Below are 15,113 nucleotides of genomic sequence, written 5' to 3'. Positions count from 1 at the left end.
TTTAATGTCTTCCTAAAATCTGAGGAGCAGAACTGGGTGAAGTGCAAAGGAAAATGTGCAGCAGAGCAGAGCACGAAAAGAAATACCATGTTGTTTCACTGACTGTTAACTCAAGCCTGAGCTCTACTTGAGTGGCTTCTCAGACCTTATCTAGGAAAACCTTGAACTGAGGCCCTACGGGATGGTATTACTCAGTTGCATGGCTTCTGCCCAGAAGATACGGAGTTTTGGTAGGAGAAACTCTGAAAGTACTGGATGCTCAGAAATTACATTCTGCTCCTGTGATAAGTAGATATAGCCTTATGGAATGAGGGTGGTTTGGATGGAAGGAGGATATTGAAGGGGAATTTAAAATCCAAATGCCACAATTGTGGAAAAGTGTACAAGAAATGTTTGTCCACTGTTTCTAGGGGCCATCCCCTAGAAACCATTGTGACACTTTCTAACTAGTGAGGACTAGTGAAATGTCAGGGAAGAAGATGTAAATCTCCTCCCAAAATTTCTGTTTCTCAAAGTGTTACCAGTGGACACAGTCTAGAGGAGGAAGAAAACAGGAAAGTTTATGTCAGCATCTCCAAACATGTCTCTAATCATTTGCACTGAAGGGATGTGGCCATGAGAAACGATTTTATTCTTTCCTATCCCAGCCTCATATACCCACTTGCAGAAGGTGTGAAGGAGGAGGTTGGTGCTCAGCCTTCGCCCTACCCACAGCTCTTCCATCTAAGGCCACAGAGAAGGAAAATTCTGACCTGTTAGTAACTGCATCTGCCTTGAAAAAGGGCATTTATTGTGGGGGGGCAGGGAGAGCACCACCCCACAGCTGCCAGAGCACAGCTAACCAGAGTTATGAGAGACATAAAACTGTCAGAAAAATTGTCTGCATTAATCCTTCAAGGAGAGAGCAGATTTGTGCAACGGATGGTGCGAGTTTGCTGGTTGAACAATTTGGGGGGGAGAGGAATAATGCATTAATCTGTGGTGGCTTGAGGGCAATACCTTGTTTCCACCACAATGGCTCATTAAATCTGCCAAGCCAAATGGGTACAGGATGTGGCATTTTACAATCCAGCTCTCCTTAATTGGAGAGAGGTGGCTTGGGAGCAGCTTAAGAGGTAGGTCATGTTTCAGAGGGTTGATGAGAAACCCAGGATTAGATCTGAGTCTCTTTGGGTCTAAGTCTGTGCACTGTATTGGGAAAACTGAATGCTGTGTGTTCCAAGAAGCTCTCTCCAAATCTGTAGCCCCGTGTAAAGTTGCAGTGTAGCCTATGGGGTTGTTTGCTTATGAAATACCATGTAAAAGATTACCACAGACCATTGAACAGGCTTAGAGGCTAATCTCTAAAATGGTTGGAGAAAGCTCGGCTGATCCCAATGCTTTCTCTAAGGTTTAAGTGTACTTTTAAAGTTTTGTAAATTATTACTGGTTTTCTTTTTCTGTGGGTGTAAAAGTAACTCAGGTTTCTTTGCCATAAGGATGTGGCCTGGAACTGTCACAGCAGGTCTCCAGCAGCACTGCTGCGTGGAAAGGGGAAAATGCAAAAGGCAGAGGCAAACAGTAGCATCTTAGGGAGGTGCTGGGGTGTAATCCTGGTTAAGTCCCTGTGCTTCCATGTTCCTCTTGGTGGGCTCTTGCCCCCCTGGAGGCACCAACTCTATAGAAAACTGGAGGTTCAAAGGTTTGGAAGGAACTCAGGCCGTTTGAATATGGCTGTATTAATATACAGTCAAGAGGCTTTCGTCTAGAAAGATACCAGCTAGCTTTATAGTCGGCAGCTACAGACACGAAGGCTGTCTGTTTTCATAGGGAGCACGTGATGACATCTGATATAGTTTAGGAGGAGGTTTTATATCAACAACAGTTTGGGATGATCAAGTTATTTATATGTTAGCTTTGCCACTCAGCAGGAAAACAGTCGTCCTAAATTTAGACTGTGAACTTACACACAGTACCCTTTTAGGGGAAATATGATGTGATACGAAATAAGTTAATACAATTATTTTAGGACCACTTAGAAGTGTATTGAAAAGCATTTTTGTAACAGCCATGTGCCTCAGTCTACTGAATTCCTCTCTCCTTCAATAACAACAATGAGGTTTATGAAACTCTCACTGTGAAGAAAATTGGTGATTATATATAAAGATCTCTAAAACCTGATTAAAATAGTATTTGCCAGCACAGTAGTGTACTGATATTAAGAACCATGTTTGGGAACTTTCAGCAATAGAAAGAAGTAGTTGCAACATGGCAACCAGCATAATTTTTTTGTTGTTGTTTAAAATTTTCATTTAACATAAAGATATAGCTCAATTTTCCTTTGTGAAAACTGTTTAAAGAAGGAGGATCACAGGTATATCCCCAAACTGGATTTTTTTTTTCCCAGTAGCATAAAGCTTCAGTTTCTAACCCTTAGGTCTCTCAAGGTTCCAACTCTTATCCCTACCCCTTGAACCAGCACAGGTGAAGCTTGGGTCAGGTTGGATCTGTCTTCAAAGTTGGCCTGCTCTGAGTGGAGGCATGGGCCAGATGAGCTCCAAAGATCCCTTCCAACATAAATTCATTCTCTGTTTGACAGTTTAGCTTTAAAGAGGGCAATTCCCCATTAGGGGATAAGAAATTTAAAGGTACCTGGCAGGTTGTCTCAAAACACAAATGCAATTCCTCAAAGCTCTTCAGACATTGGAAATACTTCTGTACAGACAGCTTAGTGAGCAGAAGTCAGATGAGAGTTTACAAGGACTGACACAATTTACTGTACAGTTTTCATGACTTTTTAGTGTAATGATTTATACACTATGTAAACAACAACTTAGATTAGATTTGCTTAAGGGTGACATCTGCTAAATGCAAACCCTAAAATTAAGGGATGTGCTCTTCAATTGTAGCAAAAGACAATTTGTCTATTGACAGTAACAGACAAAGTAGTCATTTCCCAGTCATAAAAAAATCTGACTGAGAAACCCTGCAAAATAATCTGATTTAGATTTGCAGATTAAGTGTGCACGGTGTTTACTATGTGCATGAGTTCACAGGGCAGCCTGAAGTTATCACTGCTGTTTTATACCTCTTATTTCCTTGCATTTAAGACCAGTGCCAAACGTATATTTCTTTATAAAAACAAACCTGTGAGAAGTGAAAGTGAGGGAGGGAAGGGAAGGGGAGGGAAGGGAAGGGAAGGGAAGGGAAGGGAAGGGAAGGGAAGGGAAGGGAAGGGAAGGGAAGGGAAGGGAAGGGAAGGGAAGGGAAGGGAAGGGAAGGGAAGGGAAGGGAAGGGAAGGGAAGGGAAGGGAAGGGAAGGGAAGGGAAGGGAAGGGAAGGGAAGGGAAGGGAAGGGAAGGGAAGGGAAGGGAAGGACAGAGGAATGCCTTTCTGTTTCCCTCTGCAGTGTGGGATCATGTTTGTGTTGAGAGCAAAGGCTGAGGGCGGGGTTTGGGAGCAAGAGGATTTATTGTTTACAAGGGAGAGGGAGCCCAGCAGATCTTCTCAGTAGCTCCCAAAGGGAACATTTTTCTGGAAGCTGGAGGAAGCTTATCTGGCCCACTGGGCCAGGACCTCTGGGCAGCAGTGTGGTAGCTGTAGCCTGACAGCTCGCTCTGAAGAGTCCTCTCACGTGCCCCTTCAACAGCAACAGAGCTTTGCAACAAAATCCCCACTTCTGTTTCAAACTGAAGAGCACTATAGAGCCTTTCCTTCCTTCCACTGGAAATAAAAAAAAAAAACCCCATTCAGTAATGTAAACAGCCCTAAGTACACGTTTCAAACAACTCAGACTCACAGTTTCAGGGAGGCAAAGAAACTCCAGACAAAATACAATTTAACCTATCAGGAGGCACAGAGGAGTCAGGAGAGGACAAAGTCACCTGTTCCACTCACTGCTGGTTTTTTCCACTCTTATTACTGAGAGCTGCCTCAGCACCCAGGTTTGAGCCATCCAGCGGTACAGATATGATAACTATGATATGACAGATGAGATCATTTCCCTCATTGTTGAGAAGAAATGCTGGCTCTGTGTCAGACAGAACCTGAGTCCCCAGAGGAATACCTCCTGGCTGTGCTTCTGTGCGTGGTCACACTCGTATAACCACCCCCACAAACAGTAGGCAGCGCTTCCCTTGGAGCAGGACTCCAAGCACTCTTTATAGTGTACCCGTCCCCAGTAATAAGTGCAGATTGCTTCCCCCCTTAGGCAGCACTTCCATGCAGTGGTGAACTGTTACCCCTGCAGCTCCGGTGACCACGGACCTTAGGTAGAGATTGTAGGGGTGTGGGGAGGGATTCAAATTCCTCTGCTGATGTTTCCAGGGTACATGTGTGATCACCATTGGTGAAGGAGAGCAGAAAAAAAGAGTTACATGTGGTTTTAGGACTAGTTGCTTAGATCAGTATGACTTGGGGCTTAAGTTGAATTTATTTTATTTTGTACAGAGTCTAAGGTTGGATTTCAAACAAAAAAGAGATAAAGGAGATTGCAGATTTGAATGCTCTGCAGCTGACAGAAAGCCATTTGCATCTTTTGCACAAAGAACAAAGGAGTCTTGTTATAAGTATTTTATTAAATTCTGAACAACAACATTCTTTCTTCTGGAAAGGAAAAGTTCTAAGAGGACTGAAGTAGGTTTATGGAAACAGACAAAAAAAGACATCTATAAATATAGCGTCAAGAAAAGAAAAAATAAAGCAGAATTAAATGTGAGTGGGAGTGGGACTCTGAAAGTTAAATAGTGTAGTAGGCCTGACCTAGGCAGGATATAGTTCCAGAAATACATTTGAAATGAGAACATAGGTTAGAAACTAGCATTACAAAGTAAGAGCAAAAAGAGATTGTGGGGTCAGGCAGGAACCAAGCAGTGCCTTACGAGTCATAGGAAATTAAGGAGCAGATGTAGTTATAGGCAACTGAGTCTGTAATTATAAAGGCTTTCAAAACAAGAAGGCCTTGCAGCACTCAAACAGGGTTTCCAAAGAGAAAGCAACAAGAAGAGCAAAATTTTCCCTGGGGAAGGAAGAACTTGTGCGTCTCTCACAATTTCAATAAGTAGTAGGAAATCCTCAGGAAATAACACTGGTTTTGCTATTTTTGTCAGAAATCATACAGTCTAATCTATGGGATGCATCATATATCATGTATCCCATATGGAGAAACAAGACTGCTAGCCTCAGCTCTCACCCATCATAGAAACATCCTCTCTGAAAGAAAAATGTTTAACCCGGGAGGTTTAATTTGTGAATTTTATCATAAAGACCATCCCCAATAAACAGATGTGCTACCTAAAGAAACTGCCCAGCTTTTCATTATGCTTTGCAATGGTTAACCTAGAAATGTAGTCAGCAGAAAAAAAAAAATTCCCTCCAATATTGTTAATATCACTTCTGGAGCAGAACATTATCAATCAGAAAAAATACATATATTTAGTAGCTATATAGATTTTGAGTGAACAGCCAGTGAGGAGCCAGTTGGCCATCAGCACTCAAGTAATGATAAGCATCTCCTTTCAGGGAGAAAGAATATTATTTAGGAATATAAAGAATATATGATTTGCACAGTAAGTTATGACTCTGTATTGTGGTACATGGTCTTTCCTAAGTGGAAAAATTATCAAGACTGGAACTTGCAAAGGCACTTGAGAATACTATTAATGGCCTCACAGAAAAAAATCTTGGAAAGAGAAATATTCTTTACAGTCCTTACAGGTTTCCCTACATCTATTCCCTACTAAAAATAATCAACATACATATTTTTTGAGTCCTTAACATAAAGTTAGGGTTTCTGTTCTTTCGTAACATGTGCTGTTAAACACCTCTAACAGCTGCATAAATAGGGAAAGAGATATTTCATCAGAAAATGGAGACCAACTAAGGTTTACCCCAGAGCGTAGAGGTCTCTCCTCCAAAATATGAAAACCAAAATCATTGAGCCAAAATAAAAACTTTTCTTTTCTTTTCTTTTCTTTTCTTTTCTTTTCTTTTCTTTTCTTTTCTTTTCTTTTCTTTTCTTTTCTTTTCTTTTCTTTTCTTTTCTTTTCTTTTCTTTTCTTTTCTTTTCTTTTCTTTTCTTTTCTTTTCTTTTCTTTTCTTTTCTTTTCTTTTCTTTTCTTTTCTTTTCTTTTCTTTTCTTTTTTTTCTTTCCTTTCCTTTCCTTTCCTTTCCTTTCCTTTCCTTTCCTTTCCTTTCCTTTCCTTTCCTTTCCTTTCCTTTCCTTTCCTTTCCTTTCCTTTCCTTTCCTTTCCTTTCCTTTCCTTTCCTTTCCTTTCCTTTCCTTTCCTTTCCTTTCCTTTCCTTTCCTTTCCTTTCCTTTCCTTTTCTTTTTCTTTTTCTTTTTCTTTTTCTTTTTCTTTTTCTTTTTCACTTGGGGCCAGGTAGAAGCAAAGAGAAGAAAAACAGGCATGGGAAGTGAATCTGAATGTTTTGGTTTGGGATGCTTCTTCACTAAATGGGGCTCATTTTGCCTGGCATGATGCTTCACTGGAATTGTAGTTCAGCTGCATCATGTACCCACATGGAAGGAACTATGCACATCTCACAATAATTCTTAATCAGCTTCCTTTTATTACAATGTAATTAGGGATATGTATCTATTGTTTGTTATGATGATACGTGATGTGGGAAGCTGTATTTGTCAGAAAGGCAACACAAATGGCAAGCTCCATGAACCATTGCTGACATGAAACATTTCAATTCATAAATGTTAGAACAATAGTTTTGTATCAAAAGTGTCAAAATACATACTTCAAACAGTTCCAAACAACAAATAAAAGTGTATAGCTTGAAGACAGTAGATAACAATTTTTTTAAAAAAAAGATGTGTTTTTTCTTTAAAAACTGCAATGTATTCAATATTGTAATTTCCTTAAAACTTCCAAGGAACTACAGAATCTTTTTCGTATGTGTGCATCAGTCTGACCAAATAGAAATTTATCATTTTTTTAACCGATCCAAAGTATTTAATTTCATTATGTGATATGTCCCCAGAATATTTCAGTGTGGTTTTTTCCAAGAATGCTTCTTTCTCCCGGACCCCTGCCAATGTTCTTAAGGCTTTTGTGAGAAGTTGTGTTGAACTATTTGCAAAATTGCAGTAGCGTTGATGTTGCAACTTTTTTGGTGACTTTTTTTAAGAAACCCTGTAATCAGGGTATGGCTTTTTAAGATCCCAGAAAGGTCAGCTTCTTCAATCAGAAATGTGTGAGCTGCTGAGATCATCTTCATACCACTAACCTCTGGGCATTTTAGTGTTCACTGGTGTTGGTGGGCTTCAAGATATGTATGGTGCTGTTAAGTCTATCTATCTACTCCATGTATCATAAGAGAATTAATTATAGTTAATTCAACAGGTAACAATATATTATTTTAATTTTCTGAGACAGCATGGCCCAGGCATCAGGGCAACAAAGTCAGAAGCAAGAAACTTGCTTCTTCCAGTGTTGTATTTAATGATGCTGGACAGATCACTTAATCTTTTTAGGTCTCAATTTCAACCGGTATGAAAAAGGATAATAATAATTTTCTCTGAATCTGCTTTGACACCTCTAGAGAAAAGTTGTTGCATAATAGCAAGTGTTGTAATTCCAGTTACTTTGCCTCTTCCATTTGAGGCAGAAGGGCCAAAACAGCAGCCCAATCTGTACTGATGCAAGATGGTTCCTGTGCCAATGAGATCGTGTATCTAAAATCAGAAGCTAATCTGGTTCCAATAATCTTCTTCAGGGATTATCTGAGTTGTTTGTCCAATACAGCTCTCCTCAAATTATCTGGACTTCCTGGAGCTACAGAGCAATAGTGCTAACTTCACAAGAACATAGAACAACAAGTCTAGCTGTTCTCACAAATTCTGAGAGCACAGAGATGAAACAAAATTATAAACAATTGAACACCATGGTTTTTCCCCCAAACTTGGGAAATATTCTCTTCTGCCTGCCTGCGGAAGGGGCAGAACAGCTCCTGGGACAGTCACGTGGCTTGTTCGCTTTAATTGGCTCTGTCCATGGTGCTGACTTCCTTTTTCACAGCATTAATCGGAATTAAAACATCATTAGGTGGAAGTAAGAAACATTACGTCAACGCAAACTTGTCTAAAAATCTGGGATCGTTTATAGTTTGAGGGATCTAGAAATTTACAGCTAGTTTCAAGTTGTGTTTTGGTGAACAGATTTCTAGCCAGTAGACAGCAATGATGTTCTTACCTTTGGCTAATGGCACAGCAGGGTGAGTTTTTAATTTTTAAAAAAATCTGGCTTATTAGTGGCTCTTCCTAATGTCAACTGACATGGTATCAGCTGCAATAGCAGAGGGAAATGTTAAGCCTGCAGATTTTTGATACAGGAAATCATTAACATTTTATCTATTTAGAACTGCAGGAAGACATTCATTTTGTGCAAAGGTGAGTTTGAATTTCACTATATTTGAGATTAAATCAACTGGCTTATGAAGTGCTATTGAAACTTGAAAGGAAACTCAAATGGCTTATGCCCAAATTCATAACTCATCTTAAATTCACTACAGCCAACAGCACAATGATAATTTCCTGATTTATTTGCTCAGAGGAAAGGCTACACTCAACAGTTTCCTGCAGCTGCCAGTTCTCCTTTGGAGCTACTGATTCAAGCAGTAATATGAAACAACTTGACCTGTCTTAAGAAAGCTAGTAGGAGATACAGCTGTGAAACTCTGACAGCCATTTAATTTTTCCTGCATATTTATTCCTTTGGCTTATCAAGAAGGAAAAATGTTCTCTTTTTCTTAAAAAAAAAAAAAAATATTTGTTTTGTTATGATCTGGTTTTTTAACTGGACAGAAAGCCAGAGATATCTTACCTGCCTGCTTTTGTGATGATCATCTCTGTCCCAATGTCATGAAATCTTTTCCAGAGGTCAGCACACTGCAGCTCTACTTGGATCTCTTCCATGGATGAAGGTGGAGGAGGCTGAGGGCCTGAGCCACCAGATGTAAGGTCAGAATGGGAGCCAAATGAGCAGGACGTCCTTTCTGCCAGCACCTCTGTGTCTGACCCAGTGCTCTGCTCTGAGTCTGCAAAGTAAACACACCAGGTAAGACAATTCGGTTCTACCTGCTGCGAGTGGTAAAGGGAGGGAAGAGGAAAGCCAACAAGGGAAGTGCTAAAGAACAGTACAATGGCCATACACACACACACACACATATATATTTATGGTTTGTTGTGATTTATGGCCTGATTTGGGGCTTTGGGTTTCCAACATGACATCTGGCATTTTTGTAAAGTTTTAGAGACAGCTGAAAAAAGGACCCTCAACATAAAATATAAATAGTAACAAACATCACCATAATGCTGGGAATGGAGTACAAAATACAGATGAAAAAATAGAAATAAAAAAAATAATAATTCAACCCATAGTTTCAATCCAAGATTAGATGGGCTCACTGGAAAACTACATTCCATTTAATTGAATATCCTCCCGCACTACTATTGAAGACTTGGTTATTTTTAAACAACACATTTTTTTCCTTTTAATATACTTGTCATCAAAAATAATGAGCTTTTTTTTATTATTTTGTTATTTGGCAGTACCATTTTGGAAATGTGTTTTATTTGCTCCTATAATATATTTTTTTGGAACAATGATATTTCCCGGGAAAATAACTGTTCAGCTTTTGGTGAGGAAAATGCTCTAGGCTACTGAAGGACAAAAAGGGGAGATGATAGCAAACATATGGAATGTGTTACCAAGGAAAGCAATTGAAGCAAACTGTAGAAAAGAGCACATGAGACAACCAACTCTATGGGGGAGAAGAAGAAGAAGGCATGCTCAAAAAATAAGCAAGCCAACAAAAAAGTGAGGTTCAACTAGTTTAAAAGTCCAGGTTGACATGTTGAGTCAGATGGCCATTTCTTAGAAAAAATATCTCATGTATGGATTAGGTGGATGTGGTATATATAGGGTCCTAGCTCTCATAAAGTAGGCCTAAGCTGGAATTTGCAAATAGCGGTGTTATTTTGCAATAGGGTGCACACCTACATTACATCAACATAATTCACAATACATTCTGCAAAGCAATGCGTTTATGTTTTGAACCTGATTTAACAAATTGACACTAGTGTTATATATATGATTGACAGAGGAATAAAAAGTGATGTGAAGCTTTTGGTCAAATGGCTCGAGAAGAGCTTAGTAGATTTCAGAGATGGTACAGAAACCATACTTCAGTGTCCTCGTTGATCACCTAAATACAAGCATCCTAGTGAAAGAATAAAACATCTATTTATATATACTCTCTGCACTTTAAGAAAGAAAGAGATATCTCTGTCTGAAGGGGAAACTTAAGGAGACAAAAAGTAACAATCTGTGTTAAAAATGTGATGAAATCACCCTGGCTAAAATTCCTTCCATACCAAGCAAGTGCCAGAAACTTTTTAACAACCCTGGGGTCATGCAGGCTGAATCTCAGATTTACAGTGTTTCCAAGAGATAGCATCTCCTGGAGCAGTTTGTGCACCAGTGCAGAGGACCATAATTAAGAAGAGGCTTGTGGTGAAGATGCCACCTGCAGAACTACCAGCCCCATCTCCTGCCACATGGAAAAATGTCTGGAAAGTCCATACTGCTGGAGTGGCATGAACATAAACTGTTTGGCAGATAGTATATGAGAAACTTGCAGCCCTGGTGCAATCAGGAAGCCTTTGTCTTCTGTGAGAACCCTAGGTGAATATGTCATTGGATAGTGGACTTGGTTGAAGGACATTTTCAGTAAACTTTGCCAACAGTTTAGACAATCTGCCTGTACAATATAGAAATTCTGTAGGACATTAGAAAGTTTCGGTATATACTGCTCCCAATCCATTTTTAATATTGAGTCCTTGATGTCTCCAACTGAATTCCAAGTTGGGCTGAAGCAATAACAGATCCATCCTTCTAAAGGAGTAGCATAAACCTACCAACGGAGGATTGTTACATGGAGACCAGTACTACACCCAAAACTGATATCCTAGAAATGAGGTGATTCAAGGTAATATGAGATAACCTTCTAGGGTTCTGTGACCAATAGGCGGAATCAATCTGAGAGTACAGAGGGGCTGACACATTTGCTTCCCACTTCGGGAGCCCAGTGATACTTATCTGCTTCCTCTAGCTCAAATTATTCCACCTGAAAATGTTAGACCGCGTAAGCCTGACTAGGGGTCACTATGCTTAGGACATTTGTTTTCCTAGTGATGGCTAATCACTTTATCCTTCAACAAAAAGCAAGACTGTGCTTCACAATTCACAGTAAGAGCTTTTTTTATGTCTGGTCATGTGCTGAACCATTAACCAAAAGTCTTGCATCTTCTCCGAGGTCCTAAGAAAGTATAGGTAAACCACACCAGGGGTCTGAAGAGACTGGACCTAGGGAAAAGCTTCTGTTATGGAGTCGTCCTCCCTGAATGAGGTACTGGCCTGCAGGTTTGCATCTAAAGAGACTTTTAGGCCACATCATTTGTGTTTGATTCAGGCACCCAGAAACTCTGTGCATCCTCTGAAGCAGTATGGTAAATGGCCAATAGATGGCACTTGGCTAGATGCTGTCCCTGCATCATTCCAGCGTTTCTTGGACAGCCTTTACAACTGGGCATGTGGCTGAAGTCTTGGGGATCACTGGGAATTGACTGGAATTGCTTGCTGCAGAAGATTAAATAACATAGGCCAAAGCTCCCTCTCATTGATTTTATGCCAATGTCACTCCACTGACTTTAACAGTTTTGGAGGGTTTTCTTTACAATGATGGAAGTGGAAGGAGAGCCACATCCTTGGATATAATTTGCCATGCTGGCACAAATAAAAAATTGCAAAAGGAATTCACTGATTACTGATATGTCAGTATCTACCCAATCATGCAGTAACACACACAGGAGAAAAAAACCTTCTTTTCTTCCAAGGACTGTTATTTTGTGCCCTGAAATATGACCTATAACCACTCCCAAATTAGCGCACAGAACAGCAAGTACCTCTCCTTCCTCCAATTTTGGAAATGGCAGAGGGGGAATCACTAGTGTTGCTGCTCTTAGTTCAGTCTCAGTAGGCATTCTGATGGGTTTTGGTGTTCTTCAGCCTTTCCTGGGCTAAGTCCTCTTGAACGGTGTCATCCAGGTAGAGGCAGTGAGTTTATTTCAGACCCAGGGAATTCAGAGGAAGTTAAGTGCATCTGACAAATGAAAATCATCCCTAGCGACATCCATCTCTATAAGACTCTGTGACTCTTAGCTAGAGTTCTCTACCTGTGCTAGGATTCTGGATTAATCCAGAGACAGGTGTCAACATCTGTAAGTAAGCAGCATACAGAGGGCTACAGGGTGAACCAGTCTCGATATGTAGTAATTAATTGTGGCAGCTGGCAGCTAGCAACAGCTCAAGCCACTCTGCTGCACATACTTGCTCACAATGAAACAAGACAAGAAGAAGATCTGAGTTTTCTTCTGACATTTGAACTGGGAGCTTGGTTTTGTTCATGTGCCAGCTTCAGTGGGTGCAACTGCGCTAAACTCTAAGACATTATATCTTCTTTACATTGGTGTAAGCAGAGGGGAATTAGGTAATAGCTCCTGAAGCTCCAGCAAAACAGAACATGCCTGTGAACACCCTGAGGTACAGATTGTGGCTGATACTACATATTGTGTCTGACTGAAGGACAAACAGAAGGATTTCTGAGGAAGATGAGCTTCCTATAATTTCTTCTATCTCCAAAGTGACAAGATAAGATTCTTTGTCTTTCCTTAAAGAGTTGCCTTGTACAAAAGCCCACATGCTGAATCCAAGGTCCAGCCATAGGGAAATGCAGACCCCTCATGCAGTGGCTTCCTTTCAGAGTTAGGAGACCTTCTCAGACTACATAGGAATGATGGTTCTCTGGTGCCATGTTAGGTTGCAATCCACGCCACTTTTGGCGCATGTTAGGCAAGCAGCAATTAAAACAGTTTTATGTTTTTGTCTTGCTAGGGTAGAGTATAGTCCCTGAGAAAGGATACTTCAAAACCAAGCTCATCCATTGCTGGCAACTAGCAAAAGCGAGAGCAGATGCAACTGAGGTTTCTAAACCTACAGTCCTCCACTGGACTTTCAGTTGAGACTTTCTCAGGTCAAAATGTTCCTCATTGCTTTTACAGGCATCCATGAACATGCACCTTCTGATCTTACATACTTTTCTTTACAAGGTCCTCTCCTTCCCCTGTCTGCTTGAAGAAGAGTCCTTCCTGCTGCACCATAGCTATTGGGGTGAACATCTCCAGAGCTCTTGCTGACTGAACAATTCATATCACTCCGCCTCTTTCATTTCTCCCTTCTTGCAATTCTCTTCTAAAATCGTCCATTTCCACTCTTGCTTGTTCCTTATGTTCTTTTTTCGTGATGTTTCCACTGATTATTTCTGCTAGCCTATGGAGTGGTGTGTAGTCAGAAGAAAACACAGCCCTTTTGGTCTGTGTGGAGAATGACCTGCTGACCACAGGGGAATGTCAATGCTTAACCCCTCCAGTCTAATACATTCTCCCCAGAGACAATACAGAGAAAAGTTCTTAAAATACTGCCCTTTGTTACAGGTAGTTTGCTGAACAAACAGGCTGACCAAGTGTTTCTGACCATGGGACTTGGCCTGATCTGTTCAATAGCAGACAGGGTCTTGCAAGCATTGTATTTCAAGGGTCTTGAAACGATCTAATGTGACACTACTGAAAAGTTCACGGAGAAGACCCATAGGTTCAATGTGCAAAAAAACCTCCCTGAGGCCTGAATCATAGCTCTCTTTCTCTGCCACTGTGCAAAAAGGCTGTTCCATTTCTACTACCCCATTGGATGGCTTCCTATCTTTCCTTCTTACCACACTGACCACATATCTAGCTACTGCCATTTAACAGTGTTGGACCTGGAGGAGAGGAAATTTCTCAGCACTTTCAGCAACCTTTGAGCCTACCAACAAGACCACTTTCAGAGCTCCCAGGGACACTGTGGCCATTGCTGATATTACAGAGGAACATTAAACCAGTTCAGATTTTTTTATTTCTTAATCCCTTTCCCATTTCTAGTATCTCCAGATCGCTTTGGAAATCCTCCGCTCATAATTTCTTTTGATCCACAAATTCCCAGGCTTCTTGTTGGCAGATAGGAAGGAAAACACCATTCTCACAAGCATGGTGACTCTGAGGTCAGCATCCCCACTGAGTGCCCCAAGATGATGGAAAATAACCCCAACCGGCTTCCTGCACCAACACTCTGTGTCCTGGGATCAGAGCCCTCTTATACAAAACAGCGAGCTGCTGCTGCCTGACCTCTTTCTACAACTCAGCTGCCTAGTATTCCTCATGTATATTCCCTGCTTTTTCATTAGTCTGATACAAGAGGCAAACTGGTATGTGAGACATTAAAAGACATTAATTTTCTAAGCAACTTCATACATGGATCTTCAGCAGAATTTTCTCTGCAGCTGGAGCACAGCAGGGATACTACACCCTATATTTAACCACTAAAACAAAAAGAGCTCAGTTTAGTCCTTGGCCATATCATGCAGCTCATACACTCAACAAATGTTTTACTCCAAGATATCAAAGAATGTAAACTCCAGGAGTGAGAACAATGACAAAAACCTTATATACATAAAACACCACCTACCTAGAGGAGCCCAAAAGACTTATGCTCTTTTTTTAAATTTTTTTTTTTAATTTGCATACGTGTAGATATCTAATGTAGATCCTGTCAGATTCCATTAGCATAAAGATTTCTCTCGGGTGGAATGTGGCAGCTGTTACAAGCTGTTAGGGTGGGTTTTTTAACTGTTTATTTTTATTTGCAAGGTTTGTGAACATTTAGTGCAACAGGTGGTCCTTCCCTCTCCCCACAGTTGATTTGCTGGCAATCAGGGTCTGCGGACTACAAAGAAGGTACAAAATCCTGGACATGCATGGGCAGAGAAAATTTGGGGGACATCACTTTTTTCTTTTTTCTATGAACTCAGCTGAAATTAACAGAGAGTGGACACCTTGCTTTTGCTTCTGGTTGCAGATAGATCTCATGGTTCTCTTTAGACTTCCCATTTTCAAACCAGCTACTGGCACCCCACAAAATCAGCAGCATGGGAACAATGCATATAGTAGTGTGACATTACTGGAATCCGGA

At 40.5% G+C, this 15,113-nt stretch overlaps 1 protein-coding gene across 1 annotated transcript in view; it reads right to left on the bottom strand.

The window, feature by feature from the left end:
- The window catches only part of TBX15 (T-box transcription factor 15), a 99,603-nt gene that overhangs the window by 31,008 nt on the left and 53,482 nt on the right, over positions 1-15,113 (bottom strand). Inside the window, exon 2 of the mRNA XM_075764432.1 lies at positions 8,814-9,027. Coding sequence (XP_075620547.1) covers positions 8,814-9,027 — 214 coding nt within the window. The remainder of the gene's footprint in view (positions 1-8,813; positions 9,028-15,113) is intronic.

This window comes from Balearica regulorum, chromosome 1 (assembly GCF_011004875.1).
Source record: "Balearica regulorum gibbericeps isolate bBalReg1 chromosome 1, bBalReg1.pri, whole genome shotgun sequence".
NCBI lineage: Eukaryota > Metazoa > Chordata > Aves > Gruiformes > Gruidae > Balearica > Balearica regulorum.
This window is presented reverse-complemented; position numbering and strand designations above follow the sequence as displayed.